General features: G+C 44.6%; 1 protein-coding gene across 3 annotated transcripts in view; it reads right to left on the bottom strand.

Annotated features, from left to right (window-relative positions):
• Positions 1 to 370: 370 nt before the first annotated feature.
• Positions 371 to 17,208, bottom strand: part of LOC104317200 (S-adenosyl-L-methionine-dependent tRNA 4-demethylwyosine synthase TYW1) — a 110,821-nt gene continuing 93,983 nt past the window's right edge. Inside the window, exons 15-16 of one of the 3 annotated variants that reach the window (XM_069791510.1) lie at positions 15,577 to 15,744; positions 371 to 2,437 (exon numbers count right to left, since the gene is read on the bottom strand). In XM_069791510.1, the coding sequence (XP_069647611.1) occupies positions 2,216 to 2,437; positions 15,577 to 15,744 (390 nt within the window). In that variant the 3' untranslated portion in view covers positions 371 to 2,215. Of the gene's footprint in view, positions 2,438 to 13,539; positions 13,639 to 15,576; positions 15,745 to 17,208 lie in introns of those variants that run through there. The other 2 variants (XM_069791512.1, XM_069791511.1) reach the window with 2 other exon arrangements.

Here is a 17,208-nt window from a genome sequence, read left to right on the forward strand (position 1 = left end):
TACCGTGCCAGGTTTCTGTTGTAGGAAGATGGCCAGATGACTTGAAAATGTCCTGTCCCTCCCCAGGGCTTGCTGGTGCCACCTGTGTCCTGCCTGGCATTGGCCTGAGGAAGCATGGTAACTTCTCACCACCTCCAACCTCCATTCAGCACTTTGGGGAGGGGAGCTTGGTGACTGACCCATTAGAGCAGCCTCCCATCAGCCACGCCCTCTCCATCATCCATGGACACACAGATGCCCTCCCTTCCACTCCACATGATATTAAGAAAGAGAGAAGATACTCTGCAACATTTGTGCTTTCTATCTCCTTAAAATCCCTTTAGCATCCCCTCTTACAAAGTCTTGTACAGCAGTGACACACCAAAGGTGCTCTAGGGAAAATGACTTTATTTTCTTTCTTCTTTAAAAACACTTTTTACAGCTTAAGAAATTAGGTTCTTTTAAAAAGAAATTAAATCACAATCTCAGGAACGCTCACCATCTACAGTGCTATGGGTGCTGGGAATTGTAGGCTTATGGACCTCACCTTTAAGGTGGGAGCACTGTGAACACCTCTGATCTGTGCTCCTGGAGTTCAACAGGAAAACAAAACCACTTGAGCATGATTGAGTTTTCTTTTCTCCACCAGCTGACACCTCTGGGTCTAAATTAAAGCTATTTCTGCAGCTGGTTCAATCAGGCTCCTCTGCTGAATGGCTTGAGCTGGAGCAGGTCAAGCCACAATGCAGCAGATGGAGGAAACTGAGGAGCCCCACTGCCCTCCAACACCGCAGCCCATTCACCCCAAAAGGCTGGCTGGGAACATGGAGGGAAGAGGGAGGAGAGCGGCCAGCGCTGCCCCATGCCTTGGGGGCTGCCAAAGGGTGGAAGCCATCAGCTGATGCATGGGAGGCTAGCCAGGAAGCGGTAGCATCGTAGCCTAGTTCAGCCATTCGGCAACTGAAGGCACAGCCAGACATCAGGGGTCTGCCCTGCGTGTTTGCAGACCGATCCTTTGCAAGTCATCGGGGACTGCAGCCAACACAGATGTTGCATAAACAGAAAGGGAAAGGTCGTTGGCACGTGAAAGTGGGGATTTTCCCCAACAGAAAACAACCCACCCTCCTCTCATTTAAATGCCGTTTCCCAGCCAGACTGCGGTACATCCAAACAGAGCGCCAGGCATAGCCCAGGGTCTCCGAGAGCAACACCCAGGGACACATCACTGGGCGTCGCACCTAGATGTCACCTCTCCAAACTAAAAGAGTTGGTTTCTTGACACAAGAGATCTCAACCAGATTCAGTTTTCATTTACATCGGATTACCGCCTCCAGCCAAAGCAGCAGCACCACTGTTGACTTGCCTGGGTGGAGCAAAGGAAGCCATCCACTGACACCCAAGCCTGCTGGCTCCCACAGCACATCCTCACCATCAGCAGGACACTGGACACACACAGCGGGAGCCTAACAGGACTTTGAAGAACAATGTATGTTGTTTTGGGCTGCTGGGGGAGTAGGATAAAACTACTCGGAAAATATTAATTGCCAAACCCATGAAGCTGGAAGATATTTGGAGAGATACTAGAAGTTGCATATACCAGATGATATTAATGGGGGTGCTGTTACTTACACCATTCCCAAGCTTCAGCTTCTTGGGGATGGGACAGGGTCTTTACAGGAATTGGCACCAGTGTTTAAAATACATAAATCTTTGTTGCTGTCTGTACAATGATACTTCCAGCAGGGTTCAGGCTTTTAGATCCAGATCCATCTGCAGTCCCACCTGCACAGATCCAACCAGCCTGTGGCGTTGAAATCCCTTTGGCACTTATGGATGCAGAATGTTTTGCTGCTGAGTTGCGTGCCAGCACGTGCCAGGCTCTCCTCGCAGCAGGGCACAGAATTCAAATGAATGCTACTCCTCCACATCCAACTCCAAACACTCTCTGCTAGGGAGACCGCAGCTACTGCCTCTCTCATCATGCTGCCAGAGACGATAAATTGCTAGCATGCACCATTTGTGATTTTATCTTGAGCTGGAGAGCATTATAAATATTTTCACCCAAGAAGCCCTAAGAAGAGGAGGAAAGGGTTAAATGAAGGCTTTACCCTCCTTCTCAATATAAAACATCAGAAAAATCTAGATGAATAGATTAAAAAAATCGGTGTTAGACTAGAAATGGAGATCAAAACTCAGCAGCCTGCCAGCCTAGATTTAGGTGAGCCCCAACCTAACCTCAGCACCCAGAGATGTCTCTCGCTTTGTTCTTCCGCTGGTATCTTACATCCAAGGGATCGAATCCCCTTTCTCTGGACCCAAACAGTGCCCAGCGAGGAGTTCTCGCTGCATAATCGGCTGCTGTGAAAGTCTTGGACCCGCTGCTCCTCTCGTGCTCTCGCACCAGCTCCTGAAAGCGGTCATAGTTGATCCATGTCCACCACTCGCCATTGATCTTGAACTGGAAGGAAAAGAAACATGTTGCTGAGCCAGGGAGCAACGAGGAGTACCAAATACCACATTTATGCTAAGATAAGCTGAATGCATATTAAATTGGTTACCCAGCTGTAGTCTTTTTTAATTTTATAGCCGCTAATATTAAGGTTCAGGGTAAAGATGTCCAGAAGCTAATGTAGAGTAACTGCTTTAATAGAAAAAAAGAAATTCAGGTGAACAAATACCCAGAACTTACTGTTTCTGAGCCATATTTCATCCATGGAGTTTGACAACACACATAGATACAGGATGGCTTGTTTTTCTTACAGCTGTAGTCATTTAGTGCTGTCTACCAGCAGATAATCTCCATGAGGGTTTGACTGTTGGGTGCTTTGCCGGACCCTTCACCAGATCCTATCACCACTTCAGCCCCACTTTGCCAGGAGGAACACTTCCACGGTACATCCCAAATCTTTTCCAGGCATGTCTGCACTTCCCAGGTGTCACTTATACCTGAAAGACCTTGGTTTGGGGAACTGGAAGAGTGCAGGAGAAAATGTGTAAATTGGAGAGCAATGCCCAGGTACCCCTTGATGAAGGCAGCTTTCCAAGGTCAACCAAAGCCCCTGTTCAGAGCATGTGACACTGACTCCAGGGCAGCCACAGCCTGGCAAAATGCTATGGGAGCAACACCAAAGCCATGTGCTGTGGTGATTGGGATGGATTTGGGTGATTCTTGAAAGGGACAAGAGGGCCGTGTTTGGGAACGGGGGAAGATAAAAAGGTTTAATGACACGAATCCTCCTTCCATGTGAGAATTTTAAGAATTGCTTATTTTGACAAGCTGAAGCTGCATTTGTTTAGCAGACCTGCTCTGCTAATTTAGCAACAGCCTTGACTGAATCCTCAATTAGGATTTATCTGAACTAAGAGCTTATTATGCACTTCATCAAAAAAAAAAAAAAACCACCCACAAAAAAAAAAAACCAAAGGAGGCAAAACAGACTGACTCTTTTTTTTTTTTCTTTTTTTTTTTTCAAAAACCTGATGGCTATGCATTTAAAATGGCACTTGACTTTCTGCCCAAGAGCTAAAAGCTTTTTTGGTTGGAAAAACTGCTGACACACAAAATTCTGCAATCAAACATTGCTAACACTAATCTACTGCTGCCTGCTTAATTACAGCGAATTCTTGCAGGAGTCATCCTCCGCACAGAGCGGAGATGTGAGACTGCAGAGTCATAACAGCAGTGAACAAGTCTCACCGTAAATAAACTCGCCCAGTGCTCACTCTTCGTACACCAAGATGGAGGCCATGTTCCACCAAGGCGACACGTCCTTTCCCGTGTGCACGTCTCCAAGTAAAGCAATAGCAAGGAGACAACGTATCACCTGTAAAGCAGCAGGTCCCAAACAGGATCCAGGCTTTCCTCCCAATGTGTGTGGAGGTGCTAGGTGACAAGTTCACACCATGCATAAGACTCCCTGCTCCCCCCAAATTTGATTCACTAACACTCAGCAAATTCTCATACAAATTAAGGGGGAAAAAAACCCCCAACCCACAGGATCCAGCAAACCAAACCCTTTAACACACATGGCACATGGGAGACTTGTTTAGCACATGAGCTCTTGAGCTTGTTTGCACGATGGATATGGGTATGCAGCTCTCCTAATACATCAGATGGGTCCCTAGATAGCCTTAAGGCCAACTAAGAGAAACCTAGCACAAAGAACAAAAAAGCTGACATGACTGGAACTCAACTGAATAGGTAATTTGGTAAAGCCCATTTTGAAAATCAACAGGGATGCTCTAACGTCAGGATGGAAGAGGGAGCTTGCAACAAGCCATTAACCCTGTGGTCAAGAGTGGCTCAGCAAGAGCACCAAAGCCACAGGATATACTGGTGCCACCCAGACCAGCTGAAATGAGGGTATGGACTACAGCCACCAACCCCAACCCAAACACTGGTATAGATATTTGCCTTTCCAGAATCGCAAAGCTAGAAACTGCATGAAAACAGCATACTATTACCTGTAGGAGATATTGAGAACTATTTCTAGAAGAAGCCCCACTCAGACCATTGCTATGTCAAGGCAGTCAATGGTGATGCAGCCGCACTCACAATCAGTTTGATTGGCAATGGGTAGGTAAAAACCCACCATCCTATGAATGGGCTGGCATCAGTACTGGTCCTTTCACCATGCACAGCAGCTTCAATATCAGTATAACACTGTCACTGCCCAGCCAAGGGCAGAAGCGGTCCCATACAAGGATAAGAGTTTGACGTGACTTTCTGGGACAGTCAGATGGTTTCTCTCTTTTTAGAGGCAAACTATTCCCCCCACCCCACCCCCATATCATGCTATGGCTGTATCTCACCACATCAGCTGCTGTTCCATGGAGTTAGTGACCTTTGATGAGGCTAGTGGCAGAAGGAAATAAAACCGAAGATCTCCCAACACCAGTCCCCAAAAGTCCCCATCGCTCAGAGTTGGGCAGCAAAGCTTTCAGAGGCCACCGGAGGAAGCGTGCAGTGGAGCGAGCAAGGACGCAGCTGGCCCGAAGGCAGCGTGCGCAGACCCGCCGGCTTTTGGGGTGTGCTCCTGAGCAAGGTGGGATGCTGCGAGGTGGGTTGGTGAGTGGCAGGAAGGGACCTCTGCCCTCTCCCCTCTCCTCCCCTCATTGCTCACTCCCCTTAGCATAAAGCACTACTATCCCAGGGATAAAACTGCTCCCTTGAGGGATAAAACACTCCAGGCCTGCATGAACCACGTGCATTGCTCTGCATCCTGAACTTTGGCTATGTCACCAAAGTGAGATTTTAAGCTGTTTAATTTTGACTCCATCTGAACATGCAGCTCCTGACACAACAGAGCTATTAAGGCTGGGAGCCGCTTGCTGCAGGCTAAGGTGACAATAACATTCCCACTAGAACAACTAACTGAAGGCTGCCTGGGATTCATTACAAAAGCAGATTAAATAATATTAAGTATTTTTAGTGCTGCAATAGCACGGCTATAAAACATGAAGAAATGGGAGCAATCCTTTAAATTTGTCATGGAAAGCAATTACTCCTGCTGAGGAATAAAAAACAGACAAATATGGGGTGGAGGAGAACAGCCTCAATTGCCTACAAGATTTACAGATTGGATTTTAACAATTTTGTGATTATTCCATAGATAACAAAAGATTTAAGACTCAAAATAGTTTCACAACATCCATATAACAGGTGAGCCAATGCTAAACATCGGTGTTATTTCAGACTAATGCGGTCAAGTTTTTTATTGAATTTTTCACTACCTGGTTAAGTCTTTTAAGGTGATAAATATATCGACAAAAGACAAATGGCTGAAACTCTTCCCTCGTGGTTTTTTTTGAAGCTAGCATCATAAAAAAAAAAAGTAATAAAGCTCCTTCAGTTGGCTCTGAAGCCAGGCTGTGTTGTCTGGAAAGGCAAACTCACTCTCCTCCCTGAGGCCTTTGCTCGACCAGCAAGATGACATGGGAGCCAGTGCACACCTTCCCCTCGGAGTTTGTGCTCCCGGGGTCCCCCAGCTCTGGTCTCCAAGCTCCAATCCCATGGTCCCACCACCGATTGCTTCCTACAGACTTGGCACCAGTGCACAGCAATGCAAAACCTGCCTGATTTCTGCAGATTGTACAGCCAGGGCAAGGAGTACTGGCCCGAGCTGGCATTAATGTTGGGAAAACGAGAGGCAAAGGAAATGAGGGGAAACTCATAATGACCTTTAAGCCCAGAAAAGCAGATCTAGGCATGATGCCGGACACCACTGGGGATGTGTGTCAAGGAGTTACATACCTCTGCCAGGAATGGCATAGCTGGACCCAGGGGAGCCACAGGACAATGGTGCGAGAGGATGGAGCCACCTGGCTGGGGTTGTTTTGTCCATGGACATGGCCAGTCCCTCAAACAGTCTGTAGCAAAACTAATATATATACTGCAAAGACAATCAGGAGCCAGGACTGAAATGGAGAGCCACGTTACCTGGGAGCATCAAGAGAGCATGGCTAACATCTCCCTTTTCTCTTATAACTCAAAAGAGTGGATATGAACAGGAAATTTCTTTAAATTATCTTCTGCAGTAGGTTTACAGCTACTCTGGCTGCAGAGAGAGAAGCTTCTTGCCACAGAAACCCATCAACATTCATGAAGGAGAAGAGCTACACTACATATTTCTTTTCTTATCAACATATTTGCATAAGCAATTTTGGGGGTGTAAAAATGTATGCTTATATTGAGGACAATATAGTAGTACAATTTACTACATTCCTCCAGACATGCATAATTGCCAAGAAATAAACACAGGGTTTATATGAAGGGATAAAATAGAGAAGAGAGGCAGAGATGGTGACACATGAAACGCTAACACTGAAAAATGGAAGTCAGCCAAAAATCAGTTAGTTTGTCCTAACAAGGATAATGTTATATTTTCTTCACAGAAAAACACACTGAAAAGAGGAGGCTCCTCTTCACCCATTCATTCTGGTCTTTCTCTTAAAAAAAAAAAAAAAAAAAAAAAATTCAGGAAAGGACTAAATAGTATGGGCCACACGAGAATAAAGCAGAGCAGTGGGTCAAAGCCCGCTGCGGCTCCTTGCAGACCTCATCCTCACAGAGCAAACCCTGGGTTGGAAGGACAGAGTCTGTCCCCAGTGGGGAGAAGACCCATGGGAAACCTTTCTCTGATGAGCTGTGTTGCAATGCAGCATCCCTGAAGAGCAGAGGGAAGACTAGAAAGATAAAGCTGAGCTTTGGGTCTTGCAACAGCTACTCTTTAATTACTTGAGGACACACAGATTTAGTAGTCTAACAAATGGATTCTTCCCCAGACAGATGCACAGGGTTTAATGGTTAGATACAGCAGTTTTATGCATAGTTTTAAAGACCACACACACACACAAAAAAAAAAAAATCAATCGGGGTAAGCAGGAAAAACCAGCAGGTGCTTCAGTTGCAGGGAGGCACAGAAACTGGGGTAGCATCAGACATGAGGGCAAGGAGAGCCCACTGCTCCTCTGATGGCTTTTCTAGTTATAATTTCCAGCATTTTAAGACCTGGCTTTGCAAATGTTTCAGTAGACACTTATTTTGGTTTGCACATAGCATGAGACTTTAAAGGAGCATTTTGCAAAAGCAAGTCTCAGCAACTCAGCTTTTATCAGGCCAACAGGTCCGATGCTTCCCAGTCCACACTTTTATGTCCCATCCCAAAAAACAAATTAAACCCAACTGCCAGTTCTGCTCTTAGGCATTCAGAAATTATTAAGCCTTCTCCTTGCCCGAATGTTAAAATCCCAGCCAAGCAACAAAAGCTGACAGCTCATGCAGGGGCTCTGTGCTGCCGGGGTGCCTCACTCCCTGTCTCCTCTCCCCACGGAGCGGCTGGATGCAGCACCGTCTGCACAGCCCCTTCCCGGCTGCCACCCACAAACCAACTCCCAGGTGCCAATGGCAATGCTGCTGCCTGTGGCTTTGGAGACCCAGGGCTGCAAGATGCATTCAGTGTTGCAGGCAGGAAGCTGCTTTAAAAAAAACCACACTCCCCCCCCCCCAAACCCCCCCAAAGAAACCCCCCAAAACCAAAACCCCAAAAGAACAACAAAATAATTTTGTGCGCAAAGACTTTTTTTAAGGGAAGTAATGCATTCAGAACCTGCAAACATTACAGTCCTTGCACTGCCTGAGCATTTAAACACACAGAGGGACTTGAAAAAACCCAAAACACTACTACACTCCATTTATATTCTTTCCTGAGAAGAACTTATCTTTGAATTATCTTTGCAGCAGCAGTCAGGATATCCTCAGTCTCTTTTTCATTGGCTTTCCTTGAAATACTTTCTTTGCTGAGCTTAAATATATTCTTTTGCTATTAAGGAAAAGCATTGTTCTGGGGAGATGGAGTGTGGCTTTGCACACAGGTCTTAAGCAGATTTATTTTTAATTCCATGCTTACATATCTATGGTCCTGAAACTCAAAAACTTGTTTTCAAGTATCCATGCAGTCTCCTGCCAGCTGTGCAGACTGTGTATCTCAGGTCAGGTGAGCTCACAGCCCACAGGGTCACTGAGGACCCCTCGTCCCACACAGGCACACTACAGGGCTTATATTAAGAGTATTTTGAGAAAAAAAAATGTAGTAGAAATGCTCCTCTCTTTGGAGCCCCTGGCAGCAGCTGGAAGAACTCAGCAGCATCAAAACACTGCAAGTTTCATCAATCTGCAGTGATATATGTGAATATTTGAATAAATAGAAAAAGTCCATCCCAGCTACTTCTTATGCTGGCCACACTGGCCATATGGCAGGGCAGGAGTTAACACCCATCATCCCTTTTATTTCCTCTTACGTTTTCATTGTCACCAAAAAGACCAGGGGACACTTACAGACCCCAGGTCTGCTGCAGCATATCGGTCCTAAAGAAACAGCACAAAGCTTGCAGAGAATTACTCTGTGAACCACATCCACACATTTGGTGGGGTAATGTACAGATCTGGATTTTCTATAATGGACAGACAGAAGTCTCATGAACTGTCTCGATGGTGCAGCAGTGCTCTTGCAGGCTCCAGGAATTTAAATACCACAGCCACCAAGGCTGTGTGTGAAGCTGGGATGGGCAGGTTCATCCCACTCTCACCATGGCTGACTTGCCAGTCTTTACCTTTATGAAAAAGAAAAAAAAAATTAAAAAAAAAATCACATCTTCCTGCTCACTTCACCTCCCCAGGTCGCTTGGCTTAGAAGCATTTAAGACAGCTGGTACCTGAAACAGGAGATGTCTGAGTAGAGAGTAATGCCATGTCAAATGTGTTACTTAGGAATTAGCTACCACTCCAGATTTGCAATGCAGCAGCTTTCAGTTACTGGTTTTCTATTGTGGTCTCCACCATCAGTCACTTCTCTGGGCCAACATCAAAAAGGCAGCTGGAAAAGTGATCTTGATGGCTCCAATCCTGAGCTCCTTAATTTAAATTTGAAGACAGCCCATCATTGCAATAAACAAAACAGCTTTTACATTTTCACACAGGCTATTATTAAACAGATCATATATAATGGGAGTGCAAAGCACTTACATTACACAACTGCTATGACTATTTTTGTCACCTGCCAGTACAAAGCTCTCCAAGTCAAACAAATAACTCAATGAATTATTACACACAGTTTCTCACCTAATTAAGGCTCTGGTACCATCATTTAAGGCTCCCTTTGTTCAACAGTGGGAGTGACTGAATTGGAGTCACTCAGGAAAAGAAGAAAAAAATATTGTAGATAAATTAATCTTAACAGGGTCAAATTGCTTCTTAAAAAGCTAAAAAACTTTTCTTTTTAATTACCAGTTGTAACCTCAGGCTTTAGGGGGAAGAAATTAAGATTAAGCTGATTATTAAGTTACAAATGCGTGCAATAGAAGGTAATAACCAATCCAACAGGGCACCAGGCATGCAGAGGCAAAAGTCAAACTACATCCCATGTCCATGGGGCTAAATGAAAATCTCCATAGTGACACCAAGCCCCGGGAACAACTGAGCTTTAAACCCCTCAGCAACTTTGCAGACAGTATCTATGAACAGTTAACAGCATAAATTTCAGATGGAAACAAAATGTAGCCTTGTAGTTATACATTCAGTGACTTAAGTGCTTATTAGCAATCAGACATGTTAAAGTAGATGAAACGCCTTCCAATACTGGCAACTAGAATGCCTGGAAATGGGATTTGCTATTGTGTTTTCCAAGAGAGTGAAACAAAAACGTGACACCAAACCATCGCTGACCCGACCTGTGCACTGCTGGGAGGGCACCATCCCTCGCCAGTGCTGTATGGCCCTACACCGTGGGACCATTCCTCAGCAACTCGTTAGCTTCTATTTATTACATCTAATCTTGTGTGAGTTATTCTAAAGAAAAGATTCATTATTGCAGATTTTTTTTCTCTTAATCCCTACTCGCTGCAGAGCAGAACATCTCATCTGCCAATTAAACCAGCGCTACATCCAGACGGTTTTAATTCTGATGGATGAAAACCGGATTACTTTAGCACAACTGTGATCTTCTTTTAATAACTAACAGATCAAGCACAGCAGAGCCACCTTCCTATTTGGAAGGAGACAACGGAAAGAAAAAACCTTCTGGAAACATAACATTTCATACTCACGCCTGCACTAAGGCTGTTCTTTGGCTACGGAGGTACCTTGTCTTCAGCTGGGGAGGAACCCCATTCCCTGCATCTGCTGCAGACACTGGGATGTTGCACCCATTTGGTGACCTTCTGACACGAAGCAGCAACTCAAGTTTGTTTTTTCCCTTTCACTGTAATGCTGTCACAGGTATGGGGTAACTGATGGGTGAGCAGGCAGAGAACGTGATCTAAATTCTGGATCTGGGATGCTGGATTGCAAGGACAGCTTACACTCTCCAAATAATTTGCAAGGCAGGAAGGAAACAAATTGTGATGGACTATTTTTCTCTAATATAACCCTTGTTTAGTTGATCTGCAGCTGGTAGTTAAGTGCTTCCTTTTCCTCCCTAAATATAGATGAAATGCTCAGCATGGAACAACTTCAGAGCCTTTCACCCAACCTCTCGAGCCTTCTGCAAGTGCAGCCAGGACACACGTGAAGCCTTCACATCCCATCCGAGCCCCCCACGGTACAGACATGGGCGGTGCTGGAAAATCCAGTGGGAAGGAAAAGGCCGATTCCCTCTTTGCTGGGAAGATTTCTTGGTTGATGGAGAGTAATGAGCACCTTTGGCCAGGCTACTATCTCCCCCCAACTCATTTCAGTTGAAGCTACCCACAACACCTGCCTTGGAGGTACCCTGTGTACCCTCAGCACTGCATATTGGTTATGGGAAATGAAATGATTACAGGGACCTTCCTGAAAGCACCTGCCTTGGGTTATTTTGTGGATGGCAGGCTCACCCTGCCGTGCTGGAGAATGCAATGCTAACCCAGACCACATCCACCAGGGAAATAATCCAACTGGTGAGCCAAGGGAGGTCCGGGGCACAGGACTGCACCCGCACCATGAGAGAACATCTGGATCCAGGGTATGGACTTGGATCTGCTTGTGGAAGTCAGGCGTATCCATTTATTAAGGCAAAAATGGATGACGACAGCCACTCTTCTGAGCTCACCAGCCATTCATTTCACCCTGTTAACTGAGACCTCCAAAGAGAGCAAAAAGGGACAGGATTTCAGGACTATTCCCTGTGCCATGCATGGCTAATTGACACAGAAATCAATCCCAGCATCACAGGAAAGAGGCAGGGATGCTCACACCTACTAGCAGATCTAAGGACCAGACCGAGCAGCAGCACATGATACAAACTGCACTAACGAGAAACTTGCAGCTGTAAAGCAACAGGGAGAACGTGGCTAGAAAACAACCCACTTGCAAAAGCGAGGTAGATATTTAAATTAACATAATAGGACATAATTGGCAGGCAAGTATTTCAACACAATGGAGCGGGTGGTAAATACAGGCATAAAGCAAATTCGACAAAGCAGGGCAGAGGGTTTTATTCTAGAAATTACCAAGATGCTAACTTTCATTCAAAAAAATCTTTTCTGCAAGACAGCTGCAGCACATTCCCCCTTCTTAGGCACTTGTTATGGTAGTCTCAAGGATATGTTTCTTGTTACAACCCAGGCAAAGCAGCTGCCTAGGGTCTCTCTCTGGAAAAGGTTACTTGAATTAACTGTTAAATTATAAAGTTGCTGCTGTCTCAATATCTCAGCCAATTAGTTCAAAAGCGCTGTAATAAATTAGATTTTTTTGTACCATGGTGTTTATAGGATTTGCTAAAAAGCAAATGTAATTACTCAAGAATTTAGCACTACTGCTAAAGAAAAGAATCAAAGAAGATGGAGCCAAAACACACCAGGTACCTCTCAAGGAGAGATGGAAACCAGCACGCAGGGGGGAGAGAAAAGCTGGGAGAAGGATGCAGAAAAGACAGGGAAGAAGAGCTTTTCCACCCGTGGGAGCCCAGACCAAGCCAAGGGAGGGCTGCACTCAACCCTGGTTGTCTTTGCTTGTCCTTCAGGCTTAAGCAGCTGATACCCAGTTGGCCCCCAAATAGTGGAAATACCAGTAACTAATGGTTTTTCAGGTCACTGTGAGCAGAGTGCAGGTGTTCTCTGTGTTATTTTTTTAGGGCTCTGTGAGGGCTAACTGGGAAACAAACATTTTGCTGTAAGGCTTAAGTTTATGAGACTTAAGCTGTCCTTGGATAGTGCATGAGTGCCATATTCAAAGCTCTCCGAGGTTAAGTGGGATACATCTCACTTCCCGAGACCTATTGAGTCCTGAAGGCTTTTACAAGCACCTCACCTGTAACTGCAGAAAGACACTCAGACACCAGCAACGAGATTCTGGTCAGCAGGAAAAAAAAAAAAAAAAAAGGGGGTGTATGTGTGTGTGTGGGGAAAGACCTAAAAGCCCAAGATTTTTAAGACACTGAGGTACCCCCGAAATGCAACACCTCCTATCTCTGTATTGCCTCTTGATTTCCTGAGAAAAGAAAATAATACCAGACATACAAACTGCAATTTCCTCTACCTAAAATCCCTTTTTCTACCTAAATCCCCGGCCTTAAGAGCCTAAATCCTAAACTATTATTCATCAAGTAAGCAGGTGCCAATCAATGATTCTCCATAAATCAAGGAGCAGAGGCTACAAGCAAGATGCATTATTTCTCTGACATTTCCAGAGTCTTTCATACAGGCTGGTATTACAATATTGGCATTTAAAATTATTGTGAGCATTGTTTGAACACCTCAAAACTCAGACCTAGCAGGACACAGTGAAATAAATCACATTTCCTAATGATTTTTATTACCATCTTCCTGCAACTCCGTAACTTTTTAAAGATACCTTTGATTTTGCAATTACTCACTACAGTTTGATTGTTCCCAGAGTAGAGGTTTTCTTGAAATAATATACACTGACAAATTTTATTCTCCACTGGAGCCTGAAATTCAGAATTAAACATAATAGAAATAAATTTATTTTTTATTAGTTCTTTTAGTACTGAGTATAGATTGTTTCCAAAAGACGCCCTCTTCTAACAGCTTTAGAAAGCAAAGCAGCTGTTGAATTCCTCCTGGGCCAGTATCAATCTATTCTTGTTACTAATGGTGTTACTTACATTATGCATCAATAAGTTAGGTGGCAATCTGTTTCCTTTCTTTCTCTGGGCCCTTCACCTTAGAACAGCAAAGAATATTTTTCATTCAAGGATTTGCTCACACACACATTACCAGTGGCAACAACCAAGACTGAGACTGTAAATAAAGCAACTTTAAGGTGGGTTAAAACAAAAATAATGCCAGGTATCCCATTTTTCTCTGCTTCTTTACGGCTGTTCCCATAAAACAGCACATCGCAAAAGCAAGCAACAGTTTTGTAACTGTGCTGTTTTCAACAATGAGACTCTAATCCTTTTAAAACACTAATTTAAAATAATATGGATCTTTTGCAAGTGGTGATTTTAACCAGTTATTTCCTTTGCATACTGTGGATAACCTCACATGGAAAGCCCTACATAACCACTCACTAAAAGCAGCTCCCATTTAAGCGAGGGATGCAAGAGCATCCGTGACTTCAGCAAACAACTGAAGAATATACAAAGAGTAAAATCATAATTAGCATAAGTAGCTGCTCCATCAGTTGCCTAGCTAGCACATTATTATACATTTTTACTATCTTTCTATTAAGCACTTCTGGAGCTCAGAAAGCCAAATTGTACTTGATATCTTTCATATCGAGGCCGCACCTCGAGTACTGTGTTCAGTTTTGGGCCCCTCACTACAGGAAAGACATTGAGTTGCTGGAGCGTGTTCAGAGGAGGGCAACCAAGTTGGTGAGGGGCCTGGACCACAAGTCTTATGAGGAGTGGCTGAGGGAACTGGGGCTGTTTTAGTCTAGAAAAGAGGAGGCTGAGGGGAGACCTTATCGCTCTCTACAACTGCCTGAAAGGGGGTTGTAGTGAGGTGGGTGCTGGTTTCTTCTGTCAGGTGGCTGGAGATAGGACAAGAGGAAATGGCCTCAAGTTAAGGCAAGGGAGATTTAGGTTAGATATTAGGAAAAATTTTTTTACAAAAGGGTTGTCAAACATTGGAATGGGCTGCCCAGGGAAGTGGTTGAGTCACCATCCCTGGAGATATTAAAAAAGCGAGTAGACGGGGTACTTCAGGACATGGTTTAGTGGGCATGGTTGATGGTTGGACTCGATGATCTTGAAGGTCTTTTCCAACCTAAATGATTCTATATCCTGCATCCTTTAAATGAATTTATTTTTTTGGCATTTCACTTTTATTTCAAATCGTGTTGATGCTATTTATGAAGGGACCCAAGTTTCAAACAAACCATTTTATACACACACAGGCTGCTAAGACATGCTTGGCCTGCGAAAGTACTCCAGTAGCATAAGGGATGCTGGACTGGTGTCAGAAAGCAGCACCACTACCTCTTCTCCATTATTAGGATGGAGAACACGTATAATTGTTCTAGCTGCTTCATCTGCCCTGCAAAACAGTATTGCAGAAAGGCAGCTCCAGTCTTAAAAGGAAAGCATTTTCTGTTAACATTCACATAATGTCTTTTACAAAAATTATTTCTCCAAACGAAGAAAAATACATTATTTCTACTCTGGATGAAATGAAGGAGGTCTACAATTCTGGTAGGTATCACAAAGATCCAACAGAGGAAAAACACAGCCCTAACCTATTCTTGTGTAGCTTCCTTACTGAGCTGTATATACTACTGAAAACCATCATGACAAAACAGAAACAAGACAAACCAGCTGACCCACATCAACAAGATTTGTTCTTGCCTTTCTCAAAACGCAGAGTGTGACAAAGCACACAACATATCGCACTGCACTCCTCCTGGAGCCATTAAATGCTTCTTCCCTGGATTGCCACGGTACTGCTGTGAGTTATCACAACTGGCTGCAACCTGCAGTGGCTTCAGTAACTATTCCACAGCCCTCTCTGCAGTATATGCTATGCATTTTGCGCCCCCCGCCCCCCCCCAAAAGTATCCAGCTAACTCTAGAGAGAAAATGTGTTGGAACAAGGTTAATTGTGCAACACTTCCAAGGAGAAGATACAGTGCTTGGTATTACACTCTGCCAGTCTCACCTTTTTGTGAGCTATCAGGAGACAGTTTGAGTGTTCGTGCTCGCATGCGATCTCGTAATCGGGGATGAGGTCTGCCAGCTCCTGGACGAAGCGCACCACCTCCTCGTGCCAGGGGACGTTGGCCATGGTGAGGTTGCTGGCTGAGCTTTCACCGCAGTACGTCACACCCTGAGAAGAAACATGGAAACCGTCACTGTCATCTTAACCCTTCACAAGTTCAGGGCAGTGCCAGCACATCAGCTGCAGCAAACCCTGAAAAGTCTGTTTTGTCCCCTCTTCACACCGTATCTTATGGAAAGGTAACAAATTTGGAGATGGCATCAGAAATCAGTCTCTCTCTCAGTGGCACATCACCAAACCGCTGTGCACCCAAGCTTCCCCAGCAGTAAAACACAGGTTAGTCTTTATCCTAGAAAGTAGCTTTAAAAGCATTCAAATGACGGATGCTCATGCTCCTCAGCTACCAAGGTCACTTCGAGAAGGTCACTTGGTTTTGAAACAACATGCCTGGAAGAAAGTCTCGCAAACAACCAATGCAACAAGTCAGTGTGACATTTCTAGAGATAACTGTCCTATGTGCCACAGAGGTAAGGACCTCTCCCCTTCCAAGCCAAGGCTGTGGTTTCTACCACTGTCCTCTAGTATCCATGCAAATCTCGTTCCAGCCCCTTGTAAAGCCATCCTCCCTAATTGTGCCCAGGGAAGCTCCCCCAGCTGTACAGTGCTGGCTCTCCCTGCTTCCAGCTGTTCAATTTAATTACAAGAGAATTAAACCTGCCTATTTTAGATGTAGACAATTGCTGTAACTGCCCCCATGCAATGAGACCCAGGTAACCACAACCTGGGGCTCTATGAATACCTACATTGGAGATTTTGAGTAAAACACTCAGTTGTGTTCACATGATTGTTTGGATCTTGAGATCTCAAGGTTCTTCCCAACCACTAGTCATTTTATAGAAAAAAAATCAAGATAATCCCAGTTTTGGTGTAAGAAATGGGCATTCGTAAAGCATTATGCATCCATGCACAGATGGGCTGGGCAGAGTCCCACCAGGCAGCGGTGCCCAGACAGAGATGTGGCTCATTAGGACAAAGGTGTAGATGCAGATGCTAGCAGGATAGCAGCAGTTTGAGCCCAGAGAAACAGCAGATTTCTTTTAAACACCTTTTCTTCCAAAGAAAAGGGGGGGGGGTGGAATATCTGCAAGAGTGCAAACCATCCTTCTCTTCTGCGCATGCACTAAGTGTATGATTCTTGAGAGCACAAAGAGCAAAAACACTAAAACAAATTAAATAGTGCAAAAGTAGAACAAAGCAGAGGATGCCTGTGAACCTTGAGGTCTTCCGAAGACAAGTGCTAATTTTGAGTTCAAACCAGAGGGATGGAATTGGGCTTTAAAGGTGGAGAAATGGTGAATTTGCATAGTCTAGTGCCATATCACCCATTCCCTTCTCTAAGACCTTTGCTAAACTGGAAGAAACTCCATGGGGATGAAAGCTTCTTCATTGGGGGCAAAAACAGAGTTCCCCCAGAAAAAAAACAGGGCTTTCCTTCTGCCCCCCTGCTCCACGAAGCTGTTTTTCTGCAGTAGCCAAGCACCTAATGATCCTTCATGAAGCCAACAAGTCAAC

Source organism: Haliaeetus albicilla, chromosome 9 (genome assembly GCF_947461875.1).
Source record: "Haliaeetus albicilla chromosome 9, bHalAlb1.1, whole genome shotgun sequence".
Lineage (NCBI taxonomy): Eukaryota > Metazoa > Chordata > Aves > Accipitriformes > Accipitridae > Haliaeetus > Haliaeetus albicilla.